We start from the raw sequence: 15,699 nt of genomic DNA on the forward strand, positions 1-15,699 counted from the left end.
ACAAAGAGAAAAATGTGAAGCAAAATACATGCACCAAACAATTACCAAAATAGTCCTAATAAAAAGGAAAGTATTATCTGTCCTGAAATGGTCCCCTGCGTGTGTGAAGGGCAGACAGCCACGACTATTTCAGTCAGCTCTTAGTCCCATGTCTTGTTTCCATGTCTCTCTCTGAGAGAGCAAAGGCCAAGGTCAGGCACTGTGAGGCCAACTAGGGGTAAGAGCAACACACTGTCTGCACTGAGGAGCTGGGGATGGCAGGCCAGCAATCCACCATTGCCTTCAGCTACCATCTAATCGGGTGCATCTGCTTGGTTCTTCCAGCTCCTAAGCTAGCAGCGGTACTTCCACTGTTAAAGGGGAAGTCAGTTCTGCAACCTTTTCTTGTTGCCCACCAAGTACCTCTGGCAAGAATTACAGTATGATAGTCTCCTCTATGGACAAACTGGTTTTCAAAGCTATTCACTGAAAGCATATTCATGTTTGTAGAAGGTTTCAATAGAGAAGGGGACAGTAAAACACAAGGGCTTGTTTCCCAAAGCCACAAGCTCCAACATACCTTTCTCCCTTCTCAAGAACAACACCTTCCTCACAACATCACCATCAATGTGCACTGGGAGACGCAGGAAGGTTCTCTACCAGCAGCCTGTTTGCGGATTCCTGAAAAGCGGTATTGAGATTGCCCTTCTGCGCCATGCTAATTCCATGTTAGTTGTACTTCCTAGGTATCTGCCTTTTCTGGAACCTCTTCCATCTGCTCTGCTGCTACAGTCCCTCTCTCTCTGCTCCAATCTGCGGAGTCTGGGTTTCTTCACATCTCTTCCTATCCACTCTTGAACTTCTCACATTGGCAGGCTCGTCTCCTTGAGAAGCTACTCCCTAGGTGTTTTAACTTATTATAAGTTTCCAACTTATGAATAAGTGGCTGCCTCTAATTGTTACTTTGACCCTCCCCATAGAATACATCTGATAAATATGTGACTCCACCATTCATCGCTACATCAGTAGAATCAGCAGTTAACATCACTTATCTCATGGGTTTATTGGTCATCACTTGGATGGCTTAGGGGGAGTAAAATTTTATCTGTGTTTCAGCTCTTCCATGGTTGTGACAAATAATTGGAATGACTTAAAAGGAGGGAAGATTTATTTTAGCTCATGATCTTAGAGGTTTCAATCCATGGTCACTTGGCTCTGTAATTCCCGGACCATCATAACACAAAACATCATGGTGGGAAGCACACGGCAGGCAGGACAGAGCTACTCACCTCATCAGAGCCAGAAGGAAGCAGAGAGAAAGAGAAGAAAGCTTTCAGAGGGAAATGCTCTTTCCACCAAGCCTGACACCCTGAGTTCAATTCCCAGGACCAATAAGGCAAGAGAATCAACTCCTGCAAGTTTTCGTCTGACTTCCACATCCTACACACATACACATGCATACAAATACATAACAAATAAATATTTTAAGAGAAAGAAGACACAGCCAGGATTATAGTTTCCATGGCATAAGCCTCATACCCATTTCATCACTAGGCCCCACTTTCCAATATGCTACCATAAATCCACAAATCTATTAATTATGTCTGAGTGCTTAGGATTCAATCACTTCCCAAAAGCCTATCAACTGACAACAAAGCCAGGAGGCTTTGGGGACTTCTCAAATTCAAACCATAATGATCACTCAATCATGTTTTTTTCTTACTATTTTTGGTGACCTGTACAGAAAGTACACATTAACGTCATGAACTTCATGACAATATTTGGGTTAAGTGGTAAACACAAACTGAAATTATAGGCCAGCAAGATGGCTCAGTGGATAAAGGTACTTTCTGTGTAAGACTAACAACCTGAGCTCCATCTCTGTGAGCTATCTGTGATAGCAAGATAGAACCAGCTCCTGTAAGTTCCCTCTGACCTCCACACATATATTCGTATGCATGTGTGTACAGCACAAGTGCACACACACACACACACACACACAAAGCATACACACACAATAAATAAATGTAAATAACAAAACCAGAAGTTAGCCAGGGGAGCCAGGCACAGTGGCACACACCTGTAGTCTGAGCACTTGGGAGGTAAAGAAAGGAGGATCAGGAGTGTAAGGCCTCCTTCTACTACATACTGAGTTCAAAGCCAGCCTTAGCTTCAAAAAAGACACGGTAAAAATTACCTAGAAGAAAATGAAACTGAGATGTGGAAATGACATTACAAGCAAATGGGAAAAGGTATATTTAAAACATGGCATATGAAAAGACCTGGAAATCTGAGGGTGACATTATCAAGGGCCTCCCTCACATATGGAGAAACTGTTATTAAAAGAATTCTGTTAGTGATTCAAGGCAGTAAGTAATCTTCATTGCTAACCCCTCTCCATGTCTCTCCAAGACAAGTGTCACATGTCTAGTTCTAACTAGATCCTGACCCATTAAGAAAACAGTCTCTGATTGTTAGTTGGCTCTTCATAGCCCTCCCCCCCACCACGCACATCAGGAGTCTAAATTCTCTTTCCACACACTCTGAGCAGAATCTTAGGGGAAACTGTATGGCTCTCCACCTCTGGAGTTTATACCAGCACAGTCTGTCCTTGAGTGTGGGTATAACCCAATATGACTGGTCTGCCAACTGACTATGGCAAAGTAAAGGGATTCTGAAGATGTAATTTAGGCCCCAAATCACTTTGTTCTGAGTTAGTCAAAAGGGAGCTGTGAGAAGCCTCTAGCCAACCAGCAGCCACAAAAACCTAGGGCCCTCCATCACCTAAGCGGAAGGAAATGAATCCTATTAGTGTGAATGTGACTGTGAAGGAAGGTCCTTTCTCCTAACAAAACTATGGAACGCACACTGTCTTCCCTTTTGTATAGGGTGCAGGGGAGGGGGCCTGAGCAAAGCACTAGCTACACTCTTAGATGTCTCACCCTAAGACCACAACTGGGCTTTCTTATGATTTTAGCACTAGATTGTTCTCTTTCTGCGGGCCTCACTTTAGTTCCCTATGGTCTCTTTCCTTCCTTTGTTTAGCAAAGCTGTCCTCATTTAAGATTACTCCTCACCGACCATCTCTACCTCTACATTTCAGGTGAACTGAAGGCCAACTCATCTGATCCCAGAGATAATATCCTCTGCCACAATCACCAAGGTCACAGCTCGAGGACTATAGCAAGTGGATGATGGGATCTCTTTGTAACTCAGTGAGTGCCTCTGTATTACTCTATACTGGCCAAACGTTCAGTTATGTTTAATGACTTGAAAGTGAGAGAGCTGAGGGACAGTGCAACCAGTCAAAGAACTTGCTGCCAAGCCTTGCAACATGAGTTCAATCCTCAGGACCCACAGGTTGGAAAGAAACTGTCTCTCCCAAGATGTCCTCTGACTTCCACATGCATCATGGTACAATCATGCCAACACACATACACACAAATAAATAGTGTAATTAAAAATAAAAATAAAAGTGAAAGGAGAGACTCATAGTACATTGAAATGCATAGAAACTTAAGAAATTATCTTGTCCTAATTCTTTCATTTTTCTACTGCCTACCTAAGCAATCAATAGTGTTTTCCTTCTGGTTTGAAAAGTAATATACAGTTTATTTCCTCTTACATAATAACAAAATAAAAAAGAAAGAAATTTACCCATTTTTAAGTAGCAGAGTTAAAAATGATACCAACTTTAGGATTAACCCTTTCTGCTACGTCATGATTATGTAATAATATACTATTATCACAAGACTATATTCTAGTAAATATCTTAGAGTTGCACAAATAAATGGAAATAAACCATATTTATAAAAAACTATCAAGTAAAAAAAATTAAAATTTAGGAATTCCCTTTTAAGGATCAGCCCCATGAAGGATGATTTCAGAATTACTTATCAGGGAAAGGGGTGGAGAACACATGAAACTTACTCGGTCTATTAATACACTATGGCTACTTTAATAACCCACAGAATACACAAAGGCTTCTGAAGTGTGCAGTACAGTCTCTATTTCTAAGTGAAACATGCAAATGAAACCCATTTACCTTAAAGATTCAGATAATGGTGTTAAAGTGCCATCTCCCCTATCTACTACACGAAAGAAATTCAATTGATCTCCTTCTCGGTATACCAAAAATGTAACTTGTTTGTTGCAAGAGGTCTTTTCCCAGACCTCGTCCCGACTGGAATCCATGTACTCAGCAAGCTCCCTAAGTGGGTCTTCCACAAGAACTACAAATGGAAAGATTGATAAACAGGCTTTCAATTCATATCAACATTTTTGCATCTTGTTACAGTAACAGGATATATATGCTGAATTTATACAACCATACTGTACATGCGATAAATAACACTCTCCAAACAGGCTTCTGATATTTTTTTATTCTATACAGCATTCCTTATTAATTTTTTGAGAGTTTAATGAGTATTGTATTTTCATCATTTTCCCCCTCCTTCTTCCAATTCTTCCTATGTCTCTCCTGTATCTTCTCAAATTCATGGCTTGTTTTGTATTAAAAATGCATCATTATGTTACATGCCCAAAGACATGGCTTAACTTAAAACATGAGGTCATGTATTTCTGTACCAGTACAGTTGATAGACTATATACAGATTATATACTGTAAGTCTATAGTATTATCTATCATTGTTTTAGCTACCCTTTAGCTTCCTGCTTTTCTATACTGGTTCCAACAACCAGTCACTTAAATGTATTATAAATCCCACTTACTTTAGATTAGAAAATAAACATATGCACACATACACAATTGGGAGACATATTCAAGAAATTAGAGGCAAGAGGGAACTAGAGACAAAATTTGATGGTAGAGTGATAACCACCATGCCCAAGGTCCTAGGTTCAGTCTGCAGCAGCCAAAGAAAACAACAAAATAAAGCAAAGACTTCCTTTGCTTTATATAAGCACAGGTTTACATAAGCGCAGACTCTTTGACAGCTGCTCCTTGAAGTAGTGCACAAGCACAGCATAGGAAGTCATTTTAGTGTGCTAAAACTGCACTGTACGAAAGATCGGTATGTGTTTCTTGAAAGGCTCCTCTCATGACAGGGGTCCTGGTCAGGTGTGTGTGTATGTCTAATCAGGGCATGAGACTCCCAGAGGCTTGCCTACTGGAGTCACTCTGACACTCCTCCGAACTGTAGGCCAGTGGGACCCAGTTGTCCTCCATTTTCAAAGTTGCCTAACTTTCTTTTACTTAGTAAGGAAGTTGGAATGCTGCGATGCCTTAGGAAGGGAATACAGGGAATGCAGCTGAACAGCTAAGCTTGAGCCTAGCAGGCACAAGGCTCAAGGTTCAACTGCCAGCACAGGAAAGAAAAATAAAATAAAAAGAAACACCAAGAGAAAAATATTAAATTCTGAAAGTAATGAGGTAAAAGTATCAAAGATGCCCCATAGTCTAAATTTAATACCACTACTTCTGAAACATAACATTTTCATTTGCTCTTTCTACTTCTCCTGCCTCAGACTCTTACATGGCTGGGATATAGGCAAACACCACAGTATCCAGAACTATTTTCAAAACTTAAAAGTCCCACTTTCCATATTACAGCACTAAGAAGCAAATATTACCACAGCTACAAAAGGCCTTTCCTAAACCCATGTCTTAAGCCGGGAGGTGCTAAGGCTGTCTAATTGTGCATGCCTCTTCATAACTCAACATTCGTTACGATTTTGTCACCTAAAAGCAATACAATTTAGGATGTAAGTTTGGAAAGGGAAGATTGCTTTCTTGTGCTATTTATTTTAAGGCAAAGCCTTAACATTCTATGACTTAAGCTGGCTTGTAACTTGCCATCTTCTCGCCTCAGTTTCATGAGTACTCAGATTACACATGTATACCATTAATGCCTGCTTCCCCACTTTGTTTAGATAATGGTTATTTTAAAACTAAATATTATTGTAATTCATATGATAAAGGCCCTTTCCAAATGATGAGTCTGAGAGACTGAGCTTTAAAGATGCAATAGTACATATTATCAACTTCCTAAAATAGGATGAACAAACCATTAAATACTATATAACTCTAACTTGATATAAATGGCTCAGTAAGTAGAGCTCTTGAACTATCCTCACCAGTATAAATTTTACGAATGTGACATACAATCATTTCCTTTTAAAATTTTATTTATTTATTTATATGTCTGCATGGGTGTATCTGCACATGCATTTGGGGGCGTGGATGTTAAATCCCCCAGAGACGGAGTGACAGGACTTATGGGATGCTGGGATCTGAACTCTAGTCCTCATGACTGTGAAGCAAGCAGTCTCAACTGCTGAGCCGTCTCTGCAACCCATAAAACTATTTCAGAAATCAGTTAACAGAGGATTTCTGATGTCAGAGCGCTGCTCAGTTGGCTTTAACATCATTTCCTTTGTTTTCTCTAATGCAAAATAGTTTAGCAGTTCTCACAAATTGCTCTTAAGGTAGATAAGAAAAAAACATTTTAATAATCCAATTTTAACAAAAATTAGAAAGCACGGGATGTAATTTGGCATGAGGGAATCTATACTCAATTTCCAGTTTTCTATTGTGGAGGTACAAACAAGTGTGAAGGCCTTCTTAAAACAAGGGCCACAGAGCAGGACTACTCTGAGCAAGGCTGTCATGGGGGAGCTGCCTGTGACAGACCGGGCTAGTAAGCATGCTCCTGGCTCTTCCCTGGATTAAAACTTTGTGGTAGCTTGAATAGGAATGGCCCCCATAAGCTCATATATTTGAATTTTTGGTCATTAGGGAGTGGCATTACTTGACAAGGATTAAGAAGTATGGCCTTGTTGAAGCAAGTGTGTCATTAGGGGTGGGCTTTGAGGTTTCAAAAGCTCATGCCAAGCTCAGGGTCTCTCTCTTCCTACTGCCTGCAGATCTGGATGTAGAATTCTCACAGTTACCATGTATGCCTATGTGAGATAATGGACTAAACCTCTGAAACTGTAAGCCAGCCCCAATAAAATGCTTTCTTTTATAAGAGTTGCAGTGGTCATGGTGACTCTTCACAGTAATGGCACTAAGACAAACCTTTTTACTAATTAAGTCTCGGTTCATGCCATCTTTCTCACAGACCTTCCCTACGATGCTATTTCCATAGTTGTTATCACATTCTCCTGTCTATTTCCCACGTAGAGCTCACAAACACTTGAAATCCCATCAATCTCTCACACATTTATTGGAGGCAGTGTTATGAAGCAGAGGCTCTGTCTCCCTTGTTTACTGCACTTGGGACATTGACTCAAAGTCAAAAGATGGAGCTGGAGAAACGGCTCCATAGTCAGGAGCACATCCTACTGTTGCAGAGGACCCCAGTTCAGTTCCCACCACCCACACTGGGTAGCTCATAACCACCCTGAAACTCCAGTTCCAGGGAATCCAATGCCTTTTTCTGGCCTCTGCAGGGACCTGCACTCATGTGTACATACCCACACAGAAGCACACATATAAACACATCATTAAAAGTAAAATAAAATATATTTTAGAATCCAGCAGATGCTCACTATGCATTTATTGAATGAATGAATGGATTCCAGAGACCACTCACATTTGGAGAAAGGATTCAACAGGACTATGAAATTCAGTTTTATCCCAGGTAAAAAGACAATTCAGTTATATCCTATAGCAAATAATTATCCCAGGAATTTAAAACTCAAGCAGAGTTTAAAAAGCAACAAGACTGACATAAATCTAAACACAATGCTAATGTGGTATTTATATTATCATTACATTTCTCCTTCCTTTACTACTAAGTTTTATTTTTAAATATCCCTGGATTGAATCCAGAATCATGTGGTGTTTATTCTGGGGTTATATTTTGGAGTTCCAGTGTTTATATATCTAGGTTTTTTTTTTTTTTTTTTTTTTTTTTTTTTGGCTTTTTCGAGACAGGGTTTCTCTGTGCAGTTTTACGCCTTTCCTGGAACTCACTTGGTAGACCAGGCTGGCCTCGAACTCACAGAGATCCGCCTGCCTCTGCCTCCCGAGTGCTGGGACTAAAGGCGTGCGCCACCACCGCCCGGCTTATATCTAGGTTTTAAAGAATAATGCCTAAAAGAATCAAAGACCTAACGCAGAAAAGGCACTTGGCTAAAATGAGAGCCTTTAAAAAACATTAACCCCCTTGAAGAATAGAACTACTTAATGAGTAGAATTACTTAATGATGACTGTTAGGTGCTTTAATGTATGCCTACCTTTTCTAGTACTTATCGGTCCACCACGCATAGCCAATACCAGCTTCAAGGTACAACCTTCTGAAATGCTGTGAACAGTTAGCACAAAAATAAACTATAATCACCAAATAACAATCAGTGTCAAAAGAACCACTAATTATGTGATTTATTAGCCTTACTATATATTCCCTAGAATATGAAGAAAGACACAGCAATATGAATAAATATATTATTTGCCTGTATACATTACAGAAAGTTTATAAGTTCTCATAAGCCTTTTAAAAAAGGAGGCCTAGCCAGGTGGTGATGGCACACGCCTTTGATCCCAACATTCTGGAGTCAGAGACAGGCAGAACTCTGTGAGTTCGAGGCCAGCCTGGTCTATAGAACAAGTTCCAGGACAGCCAGAGCGTCACAGAGAAATCCTGTCTCAAAAAATACAAAAAGGGAGCCCACGAAAGAAAAGAAACTTAGTCAAAACCCAAAAAATTAGGAAACAGTAAATTCACTCAAAATAAAAATAAGACTGCAAATCCACCAGCTCTGCTGACTCCTGGTGTTCTTCCACCTCTCGGCCTCCTAATTCCTTTGTCTTCAGTATAAGAAATGACATGAGAGGAAAGAAAAAGGTAAAATGTCAGAAAGCACATTTGTAACCACTGATGTACACAGTACTACTTCTTAAAAGAGAAAACCGACCTAATGAACAAAGTCTCAGCAGAGAGAACTCTCTCGTGCCCAAAACTTGTAAAAATGGGAAGAAAAGAAACATGACCAAAAGAGAATGGATCAACATTGAAAGAAAAAGGCAAAGAAAACAAGAAGTTATTATAACCACGCAAGAAGGCAAGGACAAAAAGCTCAGCATGTAGTTCACTGAAGGTGAACTACAAATATCAGAGAACAAAGACCAAGAACAAAGATGGTACTGAGCCAACTCATCTAGAGGTCAAAATTCAGAATGAAAGCTGGGATCAAGCTGTTCAGGACAGACATGAGGAAAAACACTGGCATGTGGAGTTATAATACTGCGTGCCTATAAAGCTGCTAATATGTAATTACACTCACTTGTAATCATTCAAGCAATAATCATCTTCAAGCTCCATGTTATTCCAAATTAAGTGCTGCTGACAGATGGGAATACCTTAAGGAAAGGTGATAATAAAAAGTGTTTAAAATTTTAACACCATCTCTAAAGAGCATGACACAATGCTGTTTCATTAAAGAACTAAGAATACTTATGAATTAAACACATTTCTGATCTAAGGCCTCTGGCCCAACAGCTGTCTTCTTTAATGTATGACTGGCACCACTATTATTTATCCTGTGGCCAAGAAAGACAGTTTCAAGTGTCTTTTGTAATCATTATCATGTTTATCTTTAAAAACTTTCATTTGCCCAAATTTCTTTAAATACTCATGGTTTACCATGGCATATACATTTCCATTGAAATGCTGATCTGTTCACAAAGATTCTTAGAAGAATCTCTAATTACTATTTAGGTTGCCAGAATGTAGTATATCTGGGTATTCACATATATAATATATGAGACAGAAACTGAAAGAATCAGCTCAGGATGCCAGAGGGGAAAAAAAGCACCATAGGCTGGGTGGCCTAAACAACGGAAATATGTATCTCATCGTTCTTGAGACTGGAAGCCCATGGATTCAAGGTTCCAAGTAGATATATTCTAAAGTCACTTTTCTTGGCATGTAAGTAGTTACCAGCCCACTGTAGACTCACATGGCCTTTTCTTTCTATGAGAACATGGAGAAAGAAGTTTCATGTCTCTTCTTACAAAGATACTATCATGAGAACTGCACCTCATGTATCCCGAATTTATATACTAAAGGCCCCAATCTATAAGTTCCATCACATTGGGGATTAAGGTTTTAACCAAAGAATTATAGGAGAAGCTGGACATGGGAACACAGGTAATCCCAGTAATCAGATGACTAAGGCAGCAAGACAGTGACTTTGAGGCTGCCCTGGGCTATATAAGATATGCCAGGCCTCTGGGCTGACTATAAAGTGAACCACTCACATAAAAAGACAGGTTGTAGGGACATGAACATTCAGTCACAATAATGTGTATTTACATATTACAGCTTAAATGTGATTCTTATGAGGTTTTCTTAAATAATTTCAGGCAGGTATATGTTTAAGACATTCAAATTTGCATTGAGAATGATGAAAGTAAAATCAAAAGAATCTCTAGCTAATTGAGGACAGAAACCATACAGTCATCTTAATAGACACAGAGAAGGTCAACAACTCTTCATAATACAAGCCTAAGGAAAGCAGGAGCAGAAGGAACATATCGCATCATAATAAAGGTATATACAACATATAACCAACATGACACTAAATGGGGAAAAACTCAAAATCATTGCTTCTAAAATCAGGAATAAGACAGAGTGCTCATTCTTGCTGTTCCTATTCAATATATTGCTCAAAGTCTTTGCTACGGTAATAAGGCGAGAAAGAAACAAAGAAAGGGAGAAGCCAAAGTATCTATCTCTATTTGCATATGACACAATCTTATACTTAAAAGACCTTAATGACTCCACCAGAAAATTCATATCGAAGAAATACTCTCAGCAAAGTAGCAGTTTACAAAATCAAGATACAGAAATCAGCAACCTTTCTATATATTAATAACAAACTTGCTAAGAAAGAAATCAGGGAGAGAAATCCTATTTATAATAGCTCCCAAAAAATAAAAATAAAATATACCTAACCAAGGAAGTGAAAGATCTTTGCAATGAAAACTCTAAGACAATTAAGAAAACTGAAGACAAGAGAAGATGGAATGACCCCCTCCCCATCTCATGGGTTGGCAGAATCAATATTATGAAACTGGCTACACTGTCAAAAGCAGCCTACAGATTCAGTACAATTCCCATTAAATTTCTGATATTCTTCATAGAAATGGAAAAACAATCCTAAACTTCATATGGAATCACAAAAGACCCCAAAGAGCCAAAGCAGCCTTGAGCAAATATTAAGGTATTACAATACCTGATTTCAAATTATAGCACAAAGCCGCAATGATACTATTATAAGAAAAACAGGATGGCACTGACATAAAAACCAGATTTAGGAGCCAGCAAGACGGCTTAGCGAGTAGAGGAGCACATGCTGAGACTGCTGGCCTGAGTTCAGTCCCCACGACCCTCCTGGTGGGAAGAGAGACCCAAATGAAAGGGGAGGAAGTGACTTTGAGAGAGGAGGGAGATCGAGAGAGAAAAAGAGTAGTGGACACACATGACATGAAAGAGAAGGGACTATTGGAGGGAGGCAAGGTGGCTGGAAAGAGGATGGGACAGGGCAGTAGGGCAGGGGAATGAACAGGAGCAAAGGGAAGTTCCCTGTATGTATGAAAATGCCATATGAAACCCACTACTTTGTATGCTAACTTAAGAAAGCAAGAAAATAAAAACATTAAAGAGCCTTATTGCTACTTAATAGGAATTAACAGGATAATTACACTGTACTTTGAAACTATGAAAATAATTTAGTTAATGAATGCTAGTTTATTAAAAAGAAAGAAAAATCCTGAGTTAGATAGGGAAGTTAGTACCAATCCTTAGGTTAATATAAAACTTCCTTATTACATTTTTATTGATTGTGTGTGTGCACACACACCAGCCCACATATGGAGGGCACAGGGTAACTTTCTGGGGTTTCTCCTCTCCTTTTATCATGTAGGTTCCAGGGATCAAACCCAGATCAGCAGACTTGACAGCAGGTGTCTTTAACTGTTGAGCCATGTCACTAGCCATAAGCTTGATATAAAACTACTACCACAAACCCAAAGGCTACTCACTGTATGTGTGAACAGTCCAAAAAGGATTCAGATAGTTAGTTACATCATACTTGGACCAGAGAAGTGATGATAAGAAAAAGACTTAAAAGCCATGTAATTTGAAGATGCTTCTGCAGAAGTCAGAAAAGAACAGACAAGGAGTAGCTTGTGAAGCAGTGGCTACCTACCTGTTTGAGTCTGGTGAGAAAGAATACCCACACACTCTTAACTGAAAAACACCCATTACTTCATAGGCACCTGTTGTGGATGATCGATTGATAAATAAAACACTGATTGGCCAGTAGCCAGGCAGGAAGTATAGGTGGGACTAACAGAGAGGAGAATTGAGAGAACAGGAAGGCAGAGAGAGACACTGCCAGCTGCTGCCAGGACAAGGAAGATGTAAGGTACCGGTAAGCCACGAGTCACGTGGCAAAGTATAGATTAATAGAAATGGGTTAATTTAAGATAGAAGAACTAGATAACAAGAAGCCTGCTGCGGCCATACAATTTGTAAGCAATATAAGTCTCTGTGTGTTTACTCGGTTGGGTCTGAGCAGCTATGGGACTGGCGGGTGAGAGGGATTTGTTCTGACCGTGAGCCAGGCAGGACCAGGAAAACTCTAGCTACAGGCACCAAGAAGCAGCTGCCTGAGTTCCATTGCCAGCCAGAGCCCCCAAAGATCAAGAAGACATTCTGTACCCAACCTGAACTGCAGAGAGGGGCCCCCCAAAAAACCAACTTGTTCAGGACCATATGACATGCTAGGCTCAAGCACTGAAGGACATTGTTTCTAGGGGAGAAAGGGAACAAAGCCCAGAGACTACTTTCAGTAGCCACGCATCTCAGGATGTCACATTCCAGCACATTCAATAGTTAGTCTTCAGAACCACACGTTAGGAAGGGCAAGAGCTGAGGGAAGTTAATCCAAGCCTACCTCAAGAACTCAACTGCACTTTTTTTTTTTTTAAGTAATTCCAGTAGTCAAAGGGGAAAAGAAGGGGTAAAAACTTAGGAGTGGCTTTTTTGTATCTTCAAATACACTTGATAGTTTTTACCTCTCACCATAGTGTGGTCTTATGGTTATCTTTTGCCTTGTGTTTATTTTTACAGGTAAAATTTCCATGGTTGATATGTATAGAATTGTATTTCTCATGTTATTGTGACTGTTTGATGATATATTGTTTTATTATAGAGATGTTCAAATATTAAATACATGTCTTACTAATAAAATAAATTTCAATCTCAAAATGAAAAGACCAAAGTAAGTGCATGTGAGTGCCAACATCAGGTACCAGCCAAGGATTTCAAAGTAAACAGAAGAGGGTTTCAAATGCCCTGGAGCTGAGTTATAGGTGTGAGCTGCCTGACATGGATGCTGGCAATTGAACTTAGGTCCTCTCCAAGAGTGATATGTATTCTTTACCTCTGAGTCATGTCTCCAGCCTACCTGCCCATTGCCTTTTTTTAAAGATTCATTTGGGATAAAAGATAGCACACTACACCCATGCATGGACTGCTAGACTCCCTGGGGAATAAAAGGGAGACCGTTGGAGAGCAGTCTTCCTGACAGCTAAAACACGCCAGCTTTAGCAAGAAAGAAAGAGGAGGAGGAAATTCTGGGGAACATCACAGGAAAGAAACTACAACTTGTGATGTGAAGGCCTCGGTCCTGACCAGGGAGTGCTGTCTTCCTAGAAAGGAGGGTGTGACAAAGAGGGTTGGAACCTCTGCTCCAGATGACAGCAGGAAGAAAAGGAAGGAGAGGGGGAGGGTGGGGAGGGAAGAGTGGAGAGAGAAGTAGAGAAGGGCAGAAGACAGACTTTAGGGGCTGTACCTCCTAGGGCAGGATGGTTCTAAGGAAATCCTCCTTTCTTCTGGGTACTTGACTGCAGCAGTGGCAGAAGCCATCTACAAAAGATCGCTGCTAAGTCAGCCCCTGGGCAGCTCTAGAGAGAAAGACTCCATCCTACTCAACTCACCCTGGGAACCTAGGGCATGTGCCTTGGGCCTATGACTTGAGGACTGAGGATGGGGACACCTGCCCCAGGAGGAACTACACAGAGATGGATCAACAACTCCCCCATTCCTGGACCTCCCCAGGGACATCACAGAGCCTGGACCAGCATCCATAGCCTCATAAAGGCAGGACCTATATACACACTCCTCTCCAGCCAGAGACTGCACGGAGGCAAGCCTTCTCCGCCCCTCCTTCTCTGTCAAGGAAAGGAAAAGCATATAGACTCTGCACTCCTCTTTTCTTCACTTCAAAAGAAAAACATGCAATTATTTAGTGAGTTTCGTATGTGTATATGTATATAATGTATTTTGATCATACTAACTCCCCGTATCCTCTCTCAATCTCCCAGCTATTCCTTCTTCACAACATGTCCCCCCTCCTGCTTTATGAGTTTTTAAATGACTCCCTGAGTTTAATTAGGGTTGCCTACATGAGCATGGATGTGGTGTTATTTAATAGAGCATGAAAAACTTACCAATGGTTGCAGCACTGAAAAAAAATTATTACTCCCCCAGCCCCACAGGCACTAACTGGCAACAGTTTCTAGGAGGGATGTCTCATAAACACACACACACACACACACACACACACACACACACACACACACACACACACACAATCCATTCTGGTATACACCTAAAACCCCAGCACTTGGGCAGAGGCCAACTTGGGCTACATCCCAAAATTTGGTCTCAAAAAAGAAAAAGCACAACACAGTGGTTGCTGGGTTTAGGGAGTAAAACTTTACCCCTGAGTCAATGCTACTATACTCGGGCACTAGATTTTCCTCTCCTTCCCCTTCACCTGAGGCTCTTCGGTCCCTGGGTTGTGGGAAGCTTCCAAAATGGACACCCACTTTACTGTCTGAGGAATCATACTTGCTTTTCTTCTTTGCTTTTGTTTTTGAGACAGGTAGAATATAGTCCAGGCTGACCCTGACCTCTTGGTCCTCCAGCCTCTACCTCCCAAGTGCTGGAATTACAGACATGTAATACCATGCCCATCTAGGAATCATACTTTCTTATTTCTGGCTCTATTCCTATTATATATACTAAAGATAAGTTCAAATTCTTAAAAAAGATTCTTAAAAAAAAACTTGGCCAAGAATTGTGGGCATGTTTCATTTAAATTACACATTTCATATATTCATATATAACACTACATTACTTATAATGTATTATGATAACTAAATTATATACAAAAAGAACTAGGAAGAATTTATATTCTAAAGTCAGAAACAAAAGTCTATTTGGGTTTGGTTTGTCTTTAAGAATGGAGCCTTGCAAAGTGGTCAAGCTGGCCTCAGCCTCCTGGGCCAAGTGATCCTCTTGCTTCTGCCTCATGAATAACCTGGCTGAGCAGAAATCTGCTTTTCCCTACTTTTGAATAAGTTAAATTTGAATTTATCATATCAATGAAACTCACTGAACTTGTTTATTATTTTCTTCATTATTATATACAAATTTTATGCAGTCCTCCACAAATTACTACCATATTTTCCAGAAATGTTCTGTTTACTTGCATCATCCACAACTGGTGAGTAGTGAGATGTTTTAAGTCTCTCGAGTTTGGAAATAAAAGTATACTTCTAAATAATTCATAGATCAAAGAAGACCAAAAATGAGGGAAATTCTAAACTCACCAGGACTCTCCAAAGTTGAAAACAGAGTTGCATGAGTAAGGGGCATGTGCGCGTGTGTGGGTGCATT

General features: G+C 40.1%; 1 protein-coding gene across 8 annotated transcripts in view; it reads right to left on the reverse strand.

Annotated features, from left to right (window-relative positions):
• The window catches only part of Zfand4 (zinc finger AN1-type containing 4), an 80,137-nt gene that overhangs the window by 45,792 nt on the left and 18,646 nt on the right, over positions 1-15,699 (reverse strand). For 6 of the 8 annotated variants that reach the window (XM_028864030.2, XM_028864032.2, XM_028864034.2 and 3 more), the window contains exons 3-5: positions 9,230-9,305; positions 8,183-8,250; positions 4,025-4,211 (exon numbers count right to left, since the gene is read on the reverse strand). In XM_028864030.2, the coding sequence (XP_028719863.1) occupies positions 4,025-4,211; positions 8,183-8,250; positions 9,230-9,305 (331 nt within the window). The remainder of the gene's footprint in view (positions 1-4,024; positions 4,212-8,182; positions 8,251-9,229; positions 9,306-15,699) is intronic. The other 2 variants (XM_028864035.2, XM_037204239.1) reach the window with 2 other exon arrangements.

This window comes from Peromyscus leucopus, chromosome 3 (genome assembly GCF_004664715.2).
Source record: "Peromyscus leucopus breed LL Stock chromosome 3, UCI_PerLeu_2.1, whole genome shotgun sequence".
Classification (NCBI taxonomy): Eukaryota; Metazoa; Chordata; class Mammalia; order Rodentia; family Cricetidae; genus Peromyscus; species Peromyscus leucopus.